The sequence below is a fragment of the Cnephaeus nilssonii genome, assembly GCF_951640355.1.
Source record: "Cnephaeus nilssonii genome assembly, chromosome: 1".
Classification (NCBI taxonomy): Eukaryota; Metazoa; Chordata; class Mammalia; order Chiroptera; family Vespertilionidae; genus Cnephaeus; species Cnephaeus nilssonii.
In genome coordinates, this window is record NC_137072.1 from 2746722 (window position 1) to 2761650 (window position 14929).

General features: G+C 39.7%; 1 protein-coding gene across 10 annotated transcripts in view; it reads left to right on the top strand.

Annotated features, from left to right (window-relative positions):
• MYO9A (myosin IXA) overlaps positions 1-14929 on the top strand; it is a 345415-nt gene that overhangs the window by 289010 nt on the left and 41476 nt on the right. For all 10 annotated transcript variants that reach the window (XM_079787689.1, XM_079787686.1, XM_079787691.1 and 7 more), the window contains 3 exons: positions 4840-4951; positions 6888-6949; positions 14687-14879. In XM_079787689.1, coding sequence (XP_079643815.1) covers positions 4840-4951; positions 6888-6949; positions 14687-14879 — 367 coding nt within the window. The remainder of the gene's footprint in view (positions 1-4839; positions 4952-6887; positions 6950-14686; positions 14880-14929) is intronic.

The following is a 14929-nucleotide window of genomic DNA, read 5'->3' on the forward strand; positions in this document are numbered from 1 at the left end:
CGAGCACCAGTAGCTCTCTGCGGGGCCTGGCTGCTCTGCGCCCGCTGCCCAGAGGCTCTCTGTGGCCCAGAGGCCCATCTGCGACTGGGCATGGAATGCTTGCCTTGTCACCAGGATGACGAGGCAAGCGTTCTGCGCCCTGGCCTGGCCAGAGGCTCTCTGCGGGCAAGGGTGGAACGCTTGCCTCGTCGCCATGGCGACGAAGCAAGCATTCCGCCAGGCTGCTCATGCTGCCCGCTCTCAGCAGCCGCCACCTAGGACTGGGGGACTCCAGCAGGGCTGAGAGGACTGGGCACCACCATCTTGTGGCTGTGGGCGCTGCTGTCTTTGTGATGGAGTGATGGTTAATTTGCATATTACCCTTTTATTAGATAGGACTAGAGGCCCAGTGCACGAAATTTGTGCACAGGAGGGGGGGTCCCCTCAGTCCGGCCTGCACCCTCTCCAATCTAGGACCCCATAGGGGATGTCTGACTGCTGGTTTAGGCCCGATCCCTGCCAGTTTAGGCCTGATCCCACAGGATTCTGGCCTAAACCGGCAGTCGGGCATCCCTCTCACAATGCGGGACCACTGGCTCCTAACTGCTCACCTGCCTGCCTGCCTGATCGACCCTAACCCCTCGGCTTGATCGCCACTTACCCCTCTGCCTGCCTGATCTCCCCTAACTCCTCTGCCGATCTGCCTGCTGGATTGCCCCTAACCCCTCTGCCTGCCTGCCTGATCGCCCCTAACTGCCCCCCTGCCAGCCTGATCGCCCCTACCTTGCCCCCCTGCCAGCCTGATCGCCCATACTTTGCCCCCCTGCCGGCCTGATTGCTCCTACCTTGCCCCTGCCAGCCTAATCACCCCTAACCGCCTCTGCCTCGGCCCCTAGCCTAAGCCGCAGTCTGGCCTCCCTGTGCCAGAGGTGACCTGGCAGATCAGGGGAAGGCACCGCCCCCATCACCCCGCTGCTGCTGCTGCCACTGGTGGCCTGGGCAGTGGCAGCCACCATCCACGGCTTGCCTGAGCCTCGGGCCAGCCTTGGGCAATGGCAGCCACCATCCGTGGCTTGCCTGAGCCTCAGGCAGCCGCAGCAGCTTTGTTCTGATGGGCGTCTGGAGGACATCTGCCCTAATTAGCATATTACCCTTTTATTAGTATAGATTATACCTTTTCTATGTTTATATATGTTTACATACATAAATATTTAGCATTGTGTTACAGTTGCTTACAGTATTCAGTACAGTAACATGTTGTATAGATTTGTAGCCTAGGAGCAATAGACTATACCATATAGCCTGTGCATGTAGTAGGCTATTCCATTTAGGTTTTCATAAGTGCATTCTATGATATTCCCACGGTGATGAAATAACCTAATGACGCATTTTCTCAGAATGTATCCCCATCTTAAGCAGCACATGACTGTATTCACTACATTGGGTAACTATCACCACTGAGAAGTCATTCTCCATTCTGTCTTCCCCCAGCCCGGTCAACCACTAATCTACTTTCTGTATCTGTGGATTTGCCTATTATGGACATTTCATATTGAAAAAAAATCAATATTGATCTTTTAGATCCATCTTCTTTCACTTATTGTTTTCAAGATTCATGCATATTGTAGCATGTATGGTACTTTATTCCTGTTTATAGCCAAACTAGAGGCCCAATGCATGATTGAATCATGCACGTGTAGGGTCCCCTACACGCTTTCGCTTTCGATCACGGGGGAGCTGGGTGCCTGTCTGCTGGTGCACCTGGCCTTTCAGAAGCCTCCGCCACGCCGGAGGCTTCTGAAAGGCCTGGTGCCTGAGCGTCAGGCACCCAGCTCTCCCGCTTTTGATGGTCCGCGGCGGGACATGAGCTCGCTGCCCCAGAGGCCCCTTCTGTGCCGCAGCACAGCCATGGCACAGACGCTGAGCTCGAGCCGCCGCTGGCGACGCGAGCTCAGCATCCCGCCGGCCCAATCGGCCACCCCGGCCACCCCAAGTCCCGCCCCCCCCCGCGCCTCCTGGCCAATCGTGGCATAGCGAAGGTACGGTCAATTTGCATATTTGTCTATTATTAGGTAGGATTGTATTCTATTGTATAGATTATACTACACTTTCTTTATTCATCAGTTTATGGACTTTTGGGTTTTTCTACTTTTTAGCTAGAGTAATGATACTAGGAATATTTGTGTATAATTTTTTATATCAATGTGTCTTTATCCACTTTTTAAATAGAAATCACTTTTTCTTTATTAATAAGCTATACTTATTTAGACTTAGGTATTTGGCAGACATTTTCTGCAAATGAACAAAGTGACCCTCTCACTTCAAAGAAAACACCTGATTATATTATAAGTGGTAAAGTTTGAGATTTCAAGCAAATATTAGAATTGTGGAAAACTTTTATTTCCCACTGTGAGCATGACAAATTTCTAGTAGAGAATCTTCTAATGAGGTTGTTGATAATATGAATAATATCACTTTCTGATAGTGTGTATTAAAATGTGTCAACATTTGGAAGGGCCACACAACTCTGTGAACCAGTATTTTCTGAGTCATTACTGTATAATACTATAAAATCATGTCCATTTAAAGTGTAGGATAGATAAAAATGTTTCTTAAAAGAGCTTTATTGAGTTAAATTTAATTACAATGTAATTTATCTTTTCTAAGAATACCGTTCAGCTATTTTCAATAAATTTATAGTTATAACCATTACCTCAATCCAATTTTAGAGCATTTACATTACCCTGAGAGGATTTTTTATGCCAATTTGCAGGCATTGCCTTTTACAATTCCCAGTTATAGGCAACTACTGATCTACTTTTTGTTTTTATATTTTAGCATTTTCTGGACATTTCATATTAGTGGAATCATACAATGTGTGGCCTTTTGCATGTGGCTTCTTAGTATAATGTTTTTGCGGTTCATTCAGGTTATGTATATCAGTAGTTTGGTGGGTTTTGGTGCAGAAATACTACTAACCCATTATGTGGATATTACACATTTATTTATCCTTTTATCATTTGATGGGTATTTAAGTTATTTCCACTTTTGGGGTATTATAAAAATGCTGCTATGTGAATATTTGTGTTTATGAATATTTTTTGTGAGAACATATGTTTTCAGTTCTCTTGGATGTAAACCTAAGAATAGAATTTCTGGGTCATACGATAACTCTACGTTGAATATTTTCAAAAAATGCTTAACTGTTTTCCAAATGACTACCATTTTACAGTCCCAACTGCAGTGTATCTGAAGGTTCCAGTCTCTCCACATTCTCACCAAAAGTCATTATTGTCTTTTTAAATTGTAGCCATTCTAGTGAGTGTGAAACTGTATCTCATCATGGTTTTAATTTGCATTGTCCTGATTAGTGATGATTTTGAGTGTATTTTCATGTGCCTGTTGGCCATTTGTACTTCTTTAATAAACTGTCTATACAATGTTTTGCCCATTTTAAAATTATCTTCTTATTTTTGAGTTGTAACCATTCTTCATATATTCTAGATAGAAGTTATTTATCAGCTATATGATTATAAATATCTTCTCAAGTCTGTGGCTTATCTTTTTATTTTCTTAATGGTACTTAGAGTAAAAGTTGTAAATTTTAGTGAAGCCGGGAAAATGATTTTAATGTCAGAGAGCATGAAGTGTTCATTGGTGTGGTTTTAGTTTCCATATTTCAATTAACCTTTAAGGTATCATTTGTAGAGGTTTGACGTAGTATTATCTAAAAGGACAATTAAAGTATTCTTTTATTTTTATCAATTTTATATCTGTGTGGACCTGGATTTTTTTTGTATCTTCCAAACTAAACTGTACCTGCCAACAGGTTGAATGAAGATGGGGATATGAGATGCAAGTGTCTTTTATTAAGCCAGATATTAAAGAGATCTACAAAAAGTTAAAACAATACCCTTTTTTGTCATTACTTTTTTTTATTTTAAAGATATAGTTTTCATCAAAATGTTATTTATGTTAACATGTAATATGTTTAGTGTTAATTTTAAATGAATTGGAAAAATACTTAAAATTATTTCATACTGATACGGTAGTAAATATCAGTAGGTATAACTTATGTTTGAGGTTGTCAGTAATTTTCAAAAGTGCAAAAGGTTTTTGAGGTTAAAAATAAGAATTCAAGAACTGCTGCTTTTAATTTAACATGCTGATTAGACTCACTTAAGCTAACTCTTATGTGTTTATAGCATTGCTTTCTGATTTTCATATTAAGTTAGTCTTGTTTCTCTACTAAAATTGTTAGCTTTTTGAAAGCAGAGAACACGTATTTTACTTTTATTTTATTTCTTACTAGAGGCCGGTGCACAAAATACGTGCACTGGGGGGGACCCTCAGCCAGCCTGTGCCCTCTCGCCGTCCAGGACCCCGCAATTGTTTGCCCCAAAGAGGCAGGTCCCGCCCACCTGGCAGGGGCTCCGCCATCAATCACCCCAAAGATGTAGGCCCTGCCCACCCGGCCGGGGCGCTGAGATGGATCGCCCACCCTTCACAGCCCGCTGGTTGGTGGCCTGGGCCTCCCTCTGCAGGGCGATCATGGGGCGATGGCTGGGCCCCCGACCAATCGCATCGCACCCACCTTGGCTGGCCTGACAACAGTGGGTGTCATAGTGTGGTCGTCTGAAAGGTCATCTGGAAGATCATCTGGATGGTCGTTCTGCTGTTTGGTCATTTGGTTAATTTGCATATTATGCTTTTATTATTATAGATAAGATCATAAATTTCCTTGTGGAATAAGCACTCAAAGGGACTTACTAAGGGATTGAAGGATTTCCTAATGAGTGACCATGTTAGGGCAACGTTTACTGTTGGCTTTTACATAAGTAGCTGTATTCTTTCATTCAGGTGGAAGAGCACAATGGTCACGTCTTCAAGGCCACTCAGTATAGCATTCCTACATACTGTGAGTACTGTTCTTCTTTGATCTGGATAATGGACCGAGCCTCTGTTTGCAAATGTAAGTATGAGATCTTTGAGGAATTTTTTACCTGCTTGACATTTCTATTTCCCTTCTTTTTTTGTAAAGGCCTCTTCTACTTAAAAAAAATTTAATTTACGTTAGAGAGAGAGAGAGAGAGAGAAGCATCAGTGTGAGAGAAATACATTGCCCTGACCGGCAATTGAAGACACCATATGGGACAGTGCTCCAAACAACTGAGCCACACGGGCAGAGTTCCCTTAGTTTTCTTGTGTCACTGTTTCTAATTCTCTAACGTCATATCTCTCTACTCTCAGTAGCCAATCCAGATATGTTGATGTTTTTTGGTCACTGTACTTGCAGCTCACTCTATCTGAAATGCTTTTCTTCTAGATATTAATAGGACTTTACTATTTCAGTTAATTTATGTCTCTACTCAAATGTTACCTCTTAGAGAGCTCTTTCCTTATTCTCTACGTAAAATGCCACCCGGTCCCCTAATTCTCTGTCCCATTACTCAACTTTAAAAATCTTTTATAGGACTTATCGCCACTCAAGATTATATTAGGTATTCATTTATTTTCTTGTTTGTTTGTCCCACTAGAATGTATGTTCTATAAGGTTGGGAAACTTATCTGTCTCTTCTATATCACCAGTGCCTAAAACAGTTTTGGCATATTATAAGTTTTAATAAATATATGTTAATGTAGATGGACCTATAGAATGGATTAATTACCTAATGAATTCTTAGATTATAACCTAAAAGGGTACTTTTTTTCTACTGTAATCCTTTCATCAGAATATATAAATCCTAGATTGTAAGTTGGGACTTTTTGTAGGTCAACTTGGTTCTGGCTTACAGAAGATCTTTTTTCATTCCTGTCACTTCATGGATCTACTCTGGTGCTGTCAGTAATCCTGTGAGGGTTTATTTACTAAGGGCTGGTCTAGTAAGGTGACAAGCATAAAAGTCATCTTCACCACAGCCAAATCACCACTATTGCTAGATATGTTCACATGTTCTATGCTTCAACAATTGTTTCCTTTTGTATTGTTTAAAAAGCTATAGTGACTACTGTTAGTCTGATTCCTTTTGATTTGGTATAATTTTATGTCTGATTTGAAACTGAAAATGTAAAGAATCTGCTTTTTTATGACTTGGGTGGGCTTGGTTTGATTTCTTAGTAGAATTACTTTCTTTGTGACTATACTGGTGATTTCTCCAGTCAATGATGTCCTTACTTGATCTTGGCCTTGAAACGCTGCAAGTTAAACTATTGGAGGTCAAGGATATAATATGCAAGTGCTGGAGCTTGTATAGCAAAATGACATAGGCCAGCTGTGTTCTTAGTATCTTCCTCTTCCCACCTGCCCAGACACCCTGTTTTCTCCTGCTCTAAGATGTTATTTATGCTCTGAACCTTTTCTTTATCTTATCTTCCCAAACACAAATGATATTTTTATGTTTTGATCTTCAAAGTTCTATTCTGGACTTTAAGGCCTTTCTTATACCTTATGTGTTAATTTGTTTTTATTTCAGTAAGCGTGGCAGTAATGCCTTCCTTACCCATTGGAATGTTTGCAAATGTAGCTATTTCTGGCATTTTAGCAGATTGTAAAGTGAGGGGAACATAAATAATTTGTGAATCAAACCAGAGAGACAGATAAATATTCTACTGTAATATGGGAAAGGAGGGGGGAATGATGGGCAGAATTTTAAAAAGTATAGACATTGTTTAGAAACTTTAGGCATATTTTTCCACTTTATATTTCCAAATAGAATGGGTTAAATAAGTAAATTGAACTTATAAAGGATGGGTTAAATTTTTTTCTTTCTAATATTGTACAAAGCATATATATGATATTATGGAATCTAAAGAAAAAAATTTATATCCAAAATAAACATAAATTGTTTAAGTTCTTGTCAATGATGCACAGACTTCTAAAAATTCTGCATTCTTAACCTGTTTTTCAGTATGCAAGTATGCTTGCCATAAGAAGTGCTGTCTGAAAACCACATCCAAGTGTTCTAAAAAGGTAAGAAGTTATTACCTATGAGTAATAATTAACAGATCTGTTGTTTTTTTGTGCCTCATGAAAAGAAACCAAGGCCTCTTTCATAGTTTTATAGAGCAGTGGGTTTTAAACTTTTGACCACAAATCACAGTAAGAAATATACATTTTATGTCATAATCCAGCATAAACATATAGAAAGATATATATTTATATATAACTGAATTGATTTTCCTGGAACTACATTTACCTTCACTACGTAGGAGCTACTAAACTAATTCCCCTACAATATATTAAAACACTACTTTCAAAGGTTTTCCACTTCATTAAACACTCATATGTCTTCCTAGGAGTTGTCTTAAAAGTGGTAGTTTAAAATTAAATATATTAACATGAACATCAAAATGCACCATTTAGTTGGTGGATACACAGAGATCTAAAAGATACTGAACATGTACTTGGGTGTCTCATGCTTCAAGGAAGCAACCGTTTTTGAAAGATTTCAGGCTTTTATTGATGTATATATGCTTTGTACAATATTAGATCACATTTTCTTACTTATTAGTAATATACAGACAATTGTAACAATACTATGCAAATCTGAACTACAATATAAATGTGTGTGCATGCTGTCTATAGCTTATAGAATTTTCGTTGGTTCCAAATTAGTAGACAAATCATGGCTACTTATCAGAGAGATAGGGTGAATCCTCTATAAAGAGAGATAACATCATCCAGAGCTTTTATAATTGGTTTATGTATAATATCAGACATTAAGAAATGAGACCAAGAGAAAAACAGACAATATCAATAGACTCACCGATGATCCAATTACTGACTTGTCAGATATGTACTTAAAATTTTGTTTATTAGAATGTTCAAATAATAGGTAAAAAGATAGAAATTTTCTTGTCTATCAGAAAGAAACTAGACCACCTTCTTACACCGTATACAAGAAAAAGCTCTTAATGGATTAAAAACTTGAATGTTAGACTCAGAACCATAAAATTCCTAGAAGAAAACATAGGCAGTAAAATATCTGACATTTCTCTTAGCAATATTTGTTCTGATATATTTCTTCAGGCATCGGAAACAAAAGAAAGACACCAAACTAAAAATTTTTGCATAGCAAAGGAAACCATCAATAAAACAAAAAGACAACCTACTGAATAGGAGAATATATTCATCAATGATATATCTGATAATGGGTTAATATTCAAAATATATAAGGAACTCATCCAACTTAAAATGCACACACACCAAAAAAAAAAACCAAAAAAAAAAAAAAAGCCAATTCAATTAAAAACTGGACAGAGGCCTTGAAAAGACATTTCTCTAAGACAGGCATCTCAAACTCAAAGGCTAACACTGGCCATATAAACAAGGTTTAAATTTATGTGGGCCACAAAAAAACAAAAGCTTCAATTTTCATAGAAATGTAGGTTTCTGAATAGAAAGGGCTGAAATAAATGAATAATCGTTAACATAAAATAATAGAACAGTTTAATAAAAATTAACATTTTTTCTTGAACATTAACTTGCCAGATACTGAATAACTGAATAAGCCCCATGCCCCAAGGGAACCCCACCCTGATCAGGGACACCCTTCAGGGCAAACCAGCTGGCCCCCACCCCTGTCCTAGGCCTCTGTCCTATCTAATAAAAGAGTAATATGCAGATTGATCATCACTGCAATACACAATATAGCTGCCCCCATGTGGACACAAGATGGCCACCACAAGATGGCCAGCAGGAGAGGGCAGTTGGGAGGCACCCAGCCTGCAAGGGAAGGCAGTTGAGAAGGACCAGGCCTGCAAGGGAGGGCAGTTGGAGGTTATCAACCCTGCAGGAGAGGGCAGTTAGGGGTGACCAGGCCGGCAGAGGAGGGAAGTTGGGGGCAAACAGGCTGGCAGCGGAGTGGTTAGGGAGTGATCAGGCTGGCAGGCAGAAGTGGTTAGGGGCAATCAGGAAGGCAGGCAGGCAAGCTGTTGGGAGCCAGCAGTCCTGGATTGTGAGATCGGGCAGTCGGACATCCCTTGAGGGGTCCCAGATTGGAGAGGGTACAGGCTGGGCTGAGGGACAACCCCCCTCTGTGCACGAATTTCGTGCACCGGGCCTCTAGTATAGTTAATATTGTAATAACTGTATGGTGTCAGGTGGGTACTAAACTTACCTGGGTTATCACTTCATAGGTTATATAAATGGCTTAATACTATCTTATACACGTGAAACTAATATATTGCACATCAAATGTAATTGAAAATTTTTTAAAAAAGAAAGAAAAACTTGTCCAAAGCTATCCTATATAATAAAAGCCTAATATGCTAAGTGTCCAGTTGTCCAGTTGGCCATTCAACCAATCAAAGCATAATATGCAAATAATATGCTAAGGCCACTCAACCGCTCACTATGACATGCACTGACCACCAGGGGGCAGACGTCGACCAGTGGCTATGATGTAACTGACCACCAGGGGGCCAACGCTCTGACTGGTAGGTTAGCTTGCTGCTGGGGTCCGGCTGATTGGGGCTGAGCAAGATGGGCCGGACACGCCCTGGAGCCCTCCCGTGGTCTGTCCCCGGCTGGCCAACCTCCCGTGTCCCTCCCTGGCCCCGATCGTGCCCCGGTGGGGTCCCTCGGCCTGGCTTGTGCCTTCTCACAATCCAGGACCCCTCAGGGGATATTGGAGAGCCGGTTTTGGCCCGATGGCGGAACGACCAGTCATTATGACGCGCACTGACCACGGGGGGCAGACACTCAACACAGGAGCTGCCCCCTGGTGGTCAGTACGCTCCCACAGGGGGAGCACTGCTCAGCCAGAAGCAGGGCTCATGGCTGGTGAGCGTAGCAGCAATGGTGGGAACCTCTCCTGCCTCTGCAGCAGCGCTAAGGATGTCCAACTGACGGCTTAGGCTTGCTCCCCTAAGCTGTCAGTTGGACATCCCCTGAGGGCTCCCAGACTGTGAGAGGGCTCAGGCTTGGCTGAGGGACACCCCTGAGTGCATGAATTTCGTGCACCAGGCCTCTAGTAATAAACAGCATATTGAAAATAAAAAAATGTTAATAGACCAAATACTTCGAATTACAACATCAGGTTAAAACCAACTGAAAGATTTCAGTGATAACCTGTTTATAACAGACATGCTTAAATATAAAGATAGATAAAAGTTGAAAGCAAAGGATAGATAGATATAGGATGGAAAGAGTAGCCAGTAGAAAGGTGGTATCTTAACCTAATAATAGAAAAACATGTAAATTGACCGTACCTCCGCTACACCCACAGCCAATCAGAGTGAGTATGAAAATTAAAAGGCCAAAGATGGCGGCCTCCCAGATGCTCCAGGCGCGGAGTGGCCAGGCGGGGCAGGACGCCTGCTATGAGAGGGAGGGCGGGGGCAAAGGGATCTACAGGAGCAGAGTGCCTGCGAAGATAAGACTACAGACTCCGGAGTCTGCAGCGAAGACAAAGAAGGCAGACTCAGGCCAGAGCCTGCAGCGAAGACGAAGATGGCAGACTCTGGCCGGAGCCTGCAGCCAAGACAAAGAAGGCAGACTGGCCAGAGCAAAGGCCTGGGTCCCAGGTGCCAGAGGAAATCCGGTGCTGGAAGCCAAGGGAAGGAAGGCCTATTGCACGAATCTCTTCGTACAACGGGCCTCCAGTCCTATCTAATAAAGAGGTAATATGCAAATAGACCATCGCTCCAACACACAAGATGGCTGCCCCCATGTGGACACAAGATGGCCGGCAGGGGAGGGCAATTGTGGGCGATCAGGCCAGCAGGGGAGGGCAGTTGGGAGGGACCGGGCCTGAAAGGGAGGGCAGTGGGGGCAATCAGGCCTGCAGGGGAGGGCAGTTAGGGGTGACCGGGCCGGCAGGGGAGGACAGTTAGGGGCAATTGGGCTGGCAGGGGAGCAGTTAGACGTCGATCAGGCTGGCAGGGGAGTGGTTAGGGGGTGATCAGACTGGCAGGCAGAAGCGGTTAGGGGCACTCAGGCAGGCAGGCAGGCGAGCGGTTGGGAGCCAGCAGTCCTGGATTGTGAGAGGGAAGTTGGACATCCCTTGAGGGGTCCCAGATTGGAGAGGGTGCAGGCTGGGCTGAGGGACACACCAGGCCTCTAGTAGCTGTATAATACTAAAGTGTACTTTAGGACAAGAAACATTATGTCAGATAAAGATGTTTAATAATGAGAAAACGATGAACCTATCAGGGAAACATAAAAATTTTATCTTTAGAACCGTCTAATATAGCTTTTAATACCTGGTAGACAAAAATTCAGTAAAGATGAAAATGATATGAAAAACAAAGGTTAAAAAACAACCTAGTTGTCATGTATTGAACCTCACATTCTATAATTGCCTGACTACAGTCTTTTCAAGTGCACAAGGAACATTTGACAAAATCAGTTATGTTGGGCCATAAAGCAAGTTCCTACAAATTTCAAAAGATAGAAAATATTGAGAGTATATTCTTTGAGCAGAATTGAATTAAATTATACATAAACATAAAGATAACTAGACAATTTTCATGTTTGGAAATTAAACAGTATACTTCTAAATTACAATAAAAGTAGAAAAATGTTTTGATTTCAGTGGTAATGAAATTATGACAGCAAAAGTGTGGCTATAGCTAAAGAATATTAGAAGAATATTAGCTTTAAATAGCTTTAAATCACATATTAGAAAAGATACAAGGATCGAAATGATCTAAATTGCCATCTCTAGGGAAAAAAAAAAAAATCCCAGGAAGTTAAACCCAAAGACAGCAAAAGGAAGATAATAAAGAAAAATAAATTAAATCAGAAGAATTTGTTCAAAAGATAAAAATGTACAAAGACACATTTTAGCTCTTTGAAAAACCTAAAACAATAATCTCTTAGCAAACGATAAAATTTTTAACAGTGCCGTGTCACTGCAGGTACTGCATACATTATAAGGTAAATAAAACACTATTACAAATACCTTGATACTAATAAATTTGACAATCTAGATTAATTGGATACATTTCCACAAAAATACAGTTTAGCTAAATTATGTTAACAAAAAATAGGAAATAGAGTCATATTTATTAAAGTTGAATCTGTAATTGAAAATCTTCAGATGGTTTTACTATTAAATATGTGCTAGTATTTAAAGAAGAATCAACACTAATTCTTTACAAACTATGCCAGATAATGGCAAAAGAGTGAATACTTTGTGACTTTTTTTAAACTAAATTGACTTATGTGAAACATTGAAGGCAAGCATGAAAAGGATATTACAATAAAGGAACATTGCAGATCAATATATATCATAAGCATAAATGTAAAAGTCTTAAAATATTGGCACATTGACTCTGTACTAATGATTAAAAAATGAAAAAGTAACTCATGATAAAGTTGGTTTTTATTTTATGAATGCAAAGTTGGTTTATCATTCAGAAATCAATGTAATTCACTACATTGAGCAAGTAAAGAAAAAAATGTGATCATCTCAATAAATACAGGAAAAATATTAGAACTCAAAACCCATTCATTATTTAAAGAAGAAGGGAAATGCAAATTGAAACGATAGTGAGATATAGTATATGCCCACTGGAATGGCTGAAATTAAAAACACCCTAGCAAGGATTAGAGCAACTGGAACTTTCATCCATTACTGATAGGAGTATAAGTTGACATATTCTTGCAATTTTTTTACAGTATTTATCAAACTTGAATATAAGCTTTCTCATGACTTTTAGCAGTACCACTCTAAGATATATACTCAACAGATATACATAGATATTTGTGCCCAAAGACAAATACAAGAACATTTATATCAGCACTGTTTGAAAGAGTCCCAAACTGAAAGAAATCTAAATGTCCATCAGCAATAGAATGAATAAATAAATTGTGGTATCCTATATAATAAAAGGCTAATATACAAATTGACCAAACAGTGGAACGACGGGTCGCTATGATGCACACTGACCACCAGGGAGCAGAAGCTCAACGCAGGAGCTGCCCCCTGGTGATCCGGGCACTCCCACAGCAGGAGCGCTGCTCAGCCAGAAGCCAGGCTCATGGCTGGCGAGCGCAGAGGCAGTGGCAGGAGCCTCTCCCACCTCCGCATGGATGTTAGGCAGGGAGCAGGCCTAAGCCATCAGTCAGACATCCCCTAAGGGTTCCTGGACTGCAAGAGGGTGCAGGCCGGGCTAAGGGACACCCCCCCCCTAAGTGCATGAATTTTGTGCACCGGGCCTCTAGTATTTGTATAATGGAATGCTATATAGCAATGAAATTAAACTATTGGTACTCAGAAACATAAAGTTCAAAATTGCTGAAACTAACTCATGATATGCATGTTCTACCATTTATATAATGTTCAAAAGCAGATAAAACTATAGTGATACAAGTATAGATTCTGGTTATTTGTAAACAGTAAAAAACAATTGCTGGGAGTGCCTGAGGGGAATTTTATATTGCTGGTTATATTCTATTTCTTGATTTGGGTCCTGGTAATAAGTGTGCATTTATTTTGTCAAAGTCTATACACTTAGGATCTGTACACATTTTTGTATGTATGTCATACTTCAATAAAATTTTATTTAAAATTCACAAGGAAGTTAATTTGGAGGGAAAAATTATAAAAACATTTTTACAAAAAAAAACTCAGTTAAATTTTTCAGTTGAAATATTCAAATTAATTTTTCCTTGATTTCTTGAGTCTTCATTAACATTCCCAATGCCCTAGCAGTAGCCATATCATTTAAATAAATGAATTATATGAGTGCATGTGTGTATTACAATAAGAAGAAAAAGAAGTTTGGCCAATATTTATTTTGTTTTAATCACTGCAGCAAGCATTATTTTATTATATATTTAACAATTCATTGAGCATTTGTCATTTACCAGGTACTGTGCTATGTATGTTTATCTGTAACTTAATCTTTACAATAACCCTCTGAGATAGAAAAATTATATTCCTGTTACAAATATGAAATAACCTAATTTATATAGTGATTATATAAAATTTGACTTGTATCCTATAAATAGTTCAAGATTAAGTGTCTTTTCTATTCCACCTCAGACCTAGAAATATTTTTCAGAGATATTACCTTGTATAATTTAAGGCTGCTGGAATGCAGAGTATATGTAGATGAATGATGCATAAAAATATAAAACTTTTATCTTTCCCTACTTAAAACTCTCTGGTGGCTTCCCCTAGCTATCAGGACAAGACCCAAATTCTGTAACTTAGTATTCAAAGTCCTTTATAATGTTAGCTTTTTCTCATTTTTAGTTCAGCCATATCAGATTAATGTTAGTTTGTTTGCCCAATTTTGTAGTTCTTTGTTTGCTGTGTCTAAAAGGTGCTTTTCTTGCTTTCTTTACTCAAGTACTAGTATTTGCTTTCCAACAGATTAAGCATCAGGTCTTCTCAAGGTCATTACTTGTTACCCAGCCCAATCCTTCCTGATCTAGCTTGTTTCACTTCTATAGCTCCATAATACTGAATAAATCTGTTGTTTCTGTTCTACTTATCTCCTCACGCTTAAACTACTAGTCTTAGCATTAGTCTTAGGATAAGGACTATCTCTTATTTGATTTTGTTTCCCCATTATTAAACACATAAGTGACATTAGGATCAATTCAAGTAATATCTTAAATGTTAGGCTGAGGAATGTTTGCACCTTTTATTCGATATATACTAATTAGCCCTGAAGATTTTTGAGGATAATAAGGTAAACGTGTTTAAAGATGTTTGAACGTATTTGGAAACAAAAATTATCTTCCATTTAGTATGACCCAGAGCTATCATCTCGACAATTTGGGGTTGAACTGTACCGTTTGACTAGTGAAGACCGAACTGTTCCTTTAGTGGTGGAAAAGCTCATAAACTACATTGAAATGCATGGACTGTACACAGAAGGTATTTACCGGAAGTCTGGTTCAACTAATAAAATCAAGGAGCTTCGACAAGGTCTAGACACAGGTAAGATGGTGCCCTCCAAATCAAGACCAAATGAAAAAATAGGTCATTTT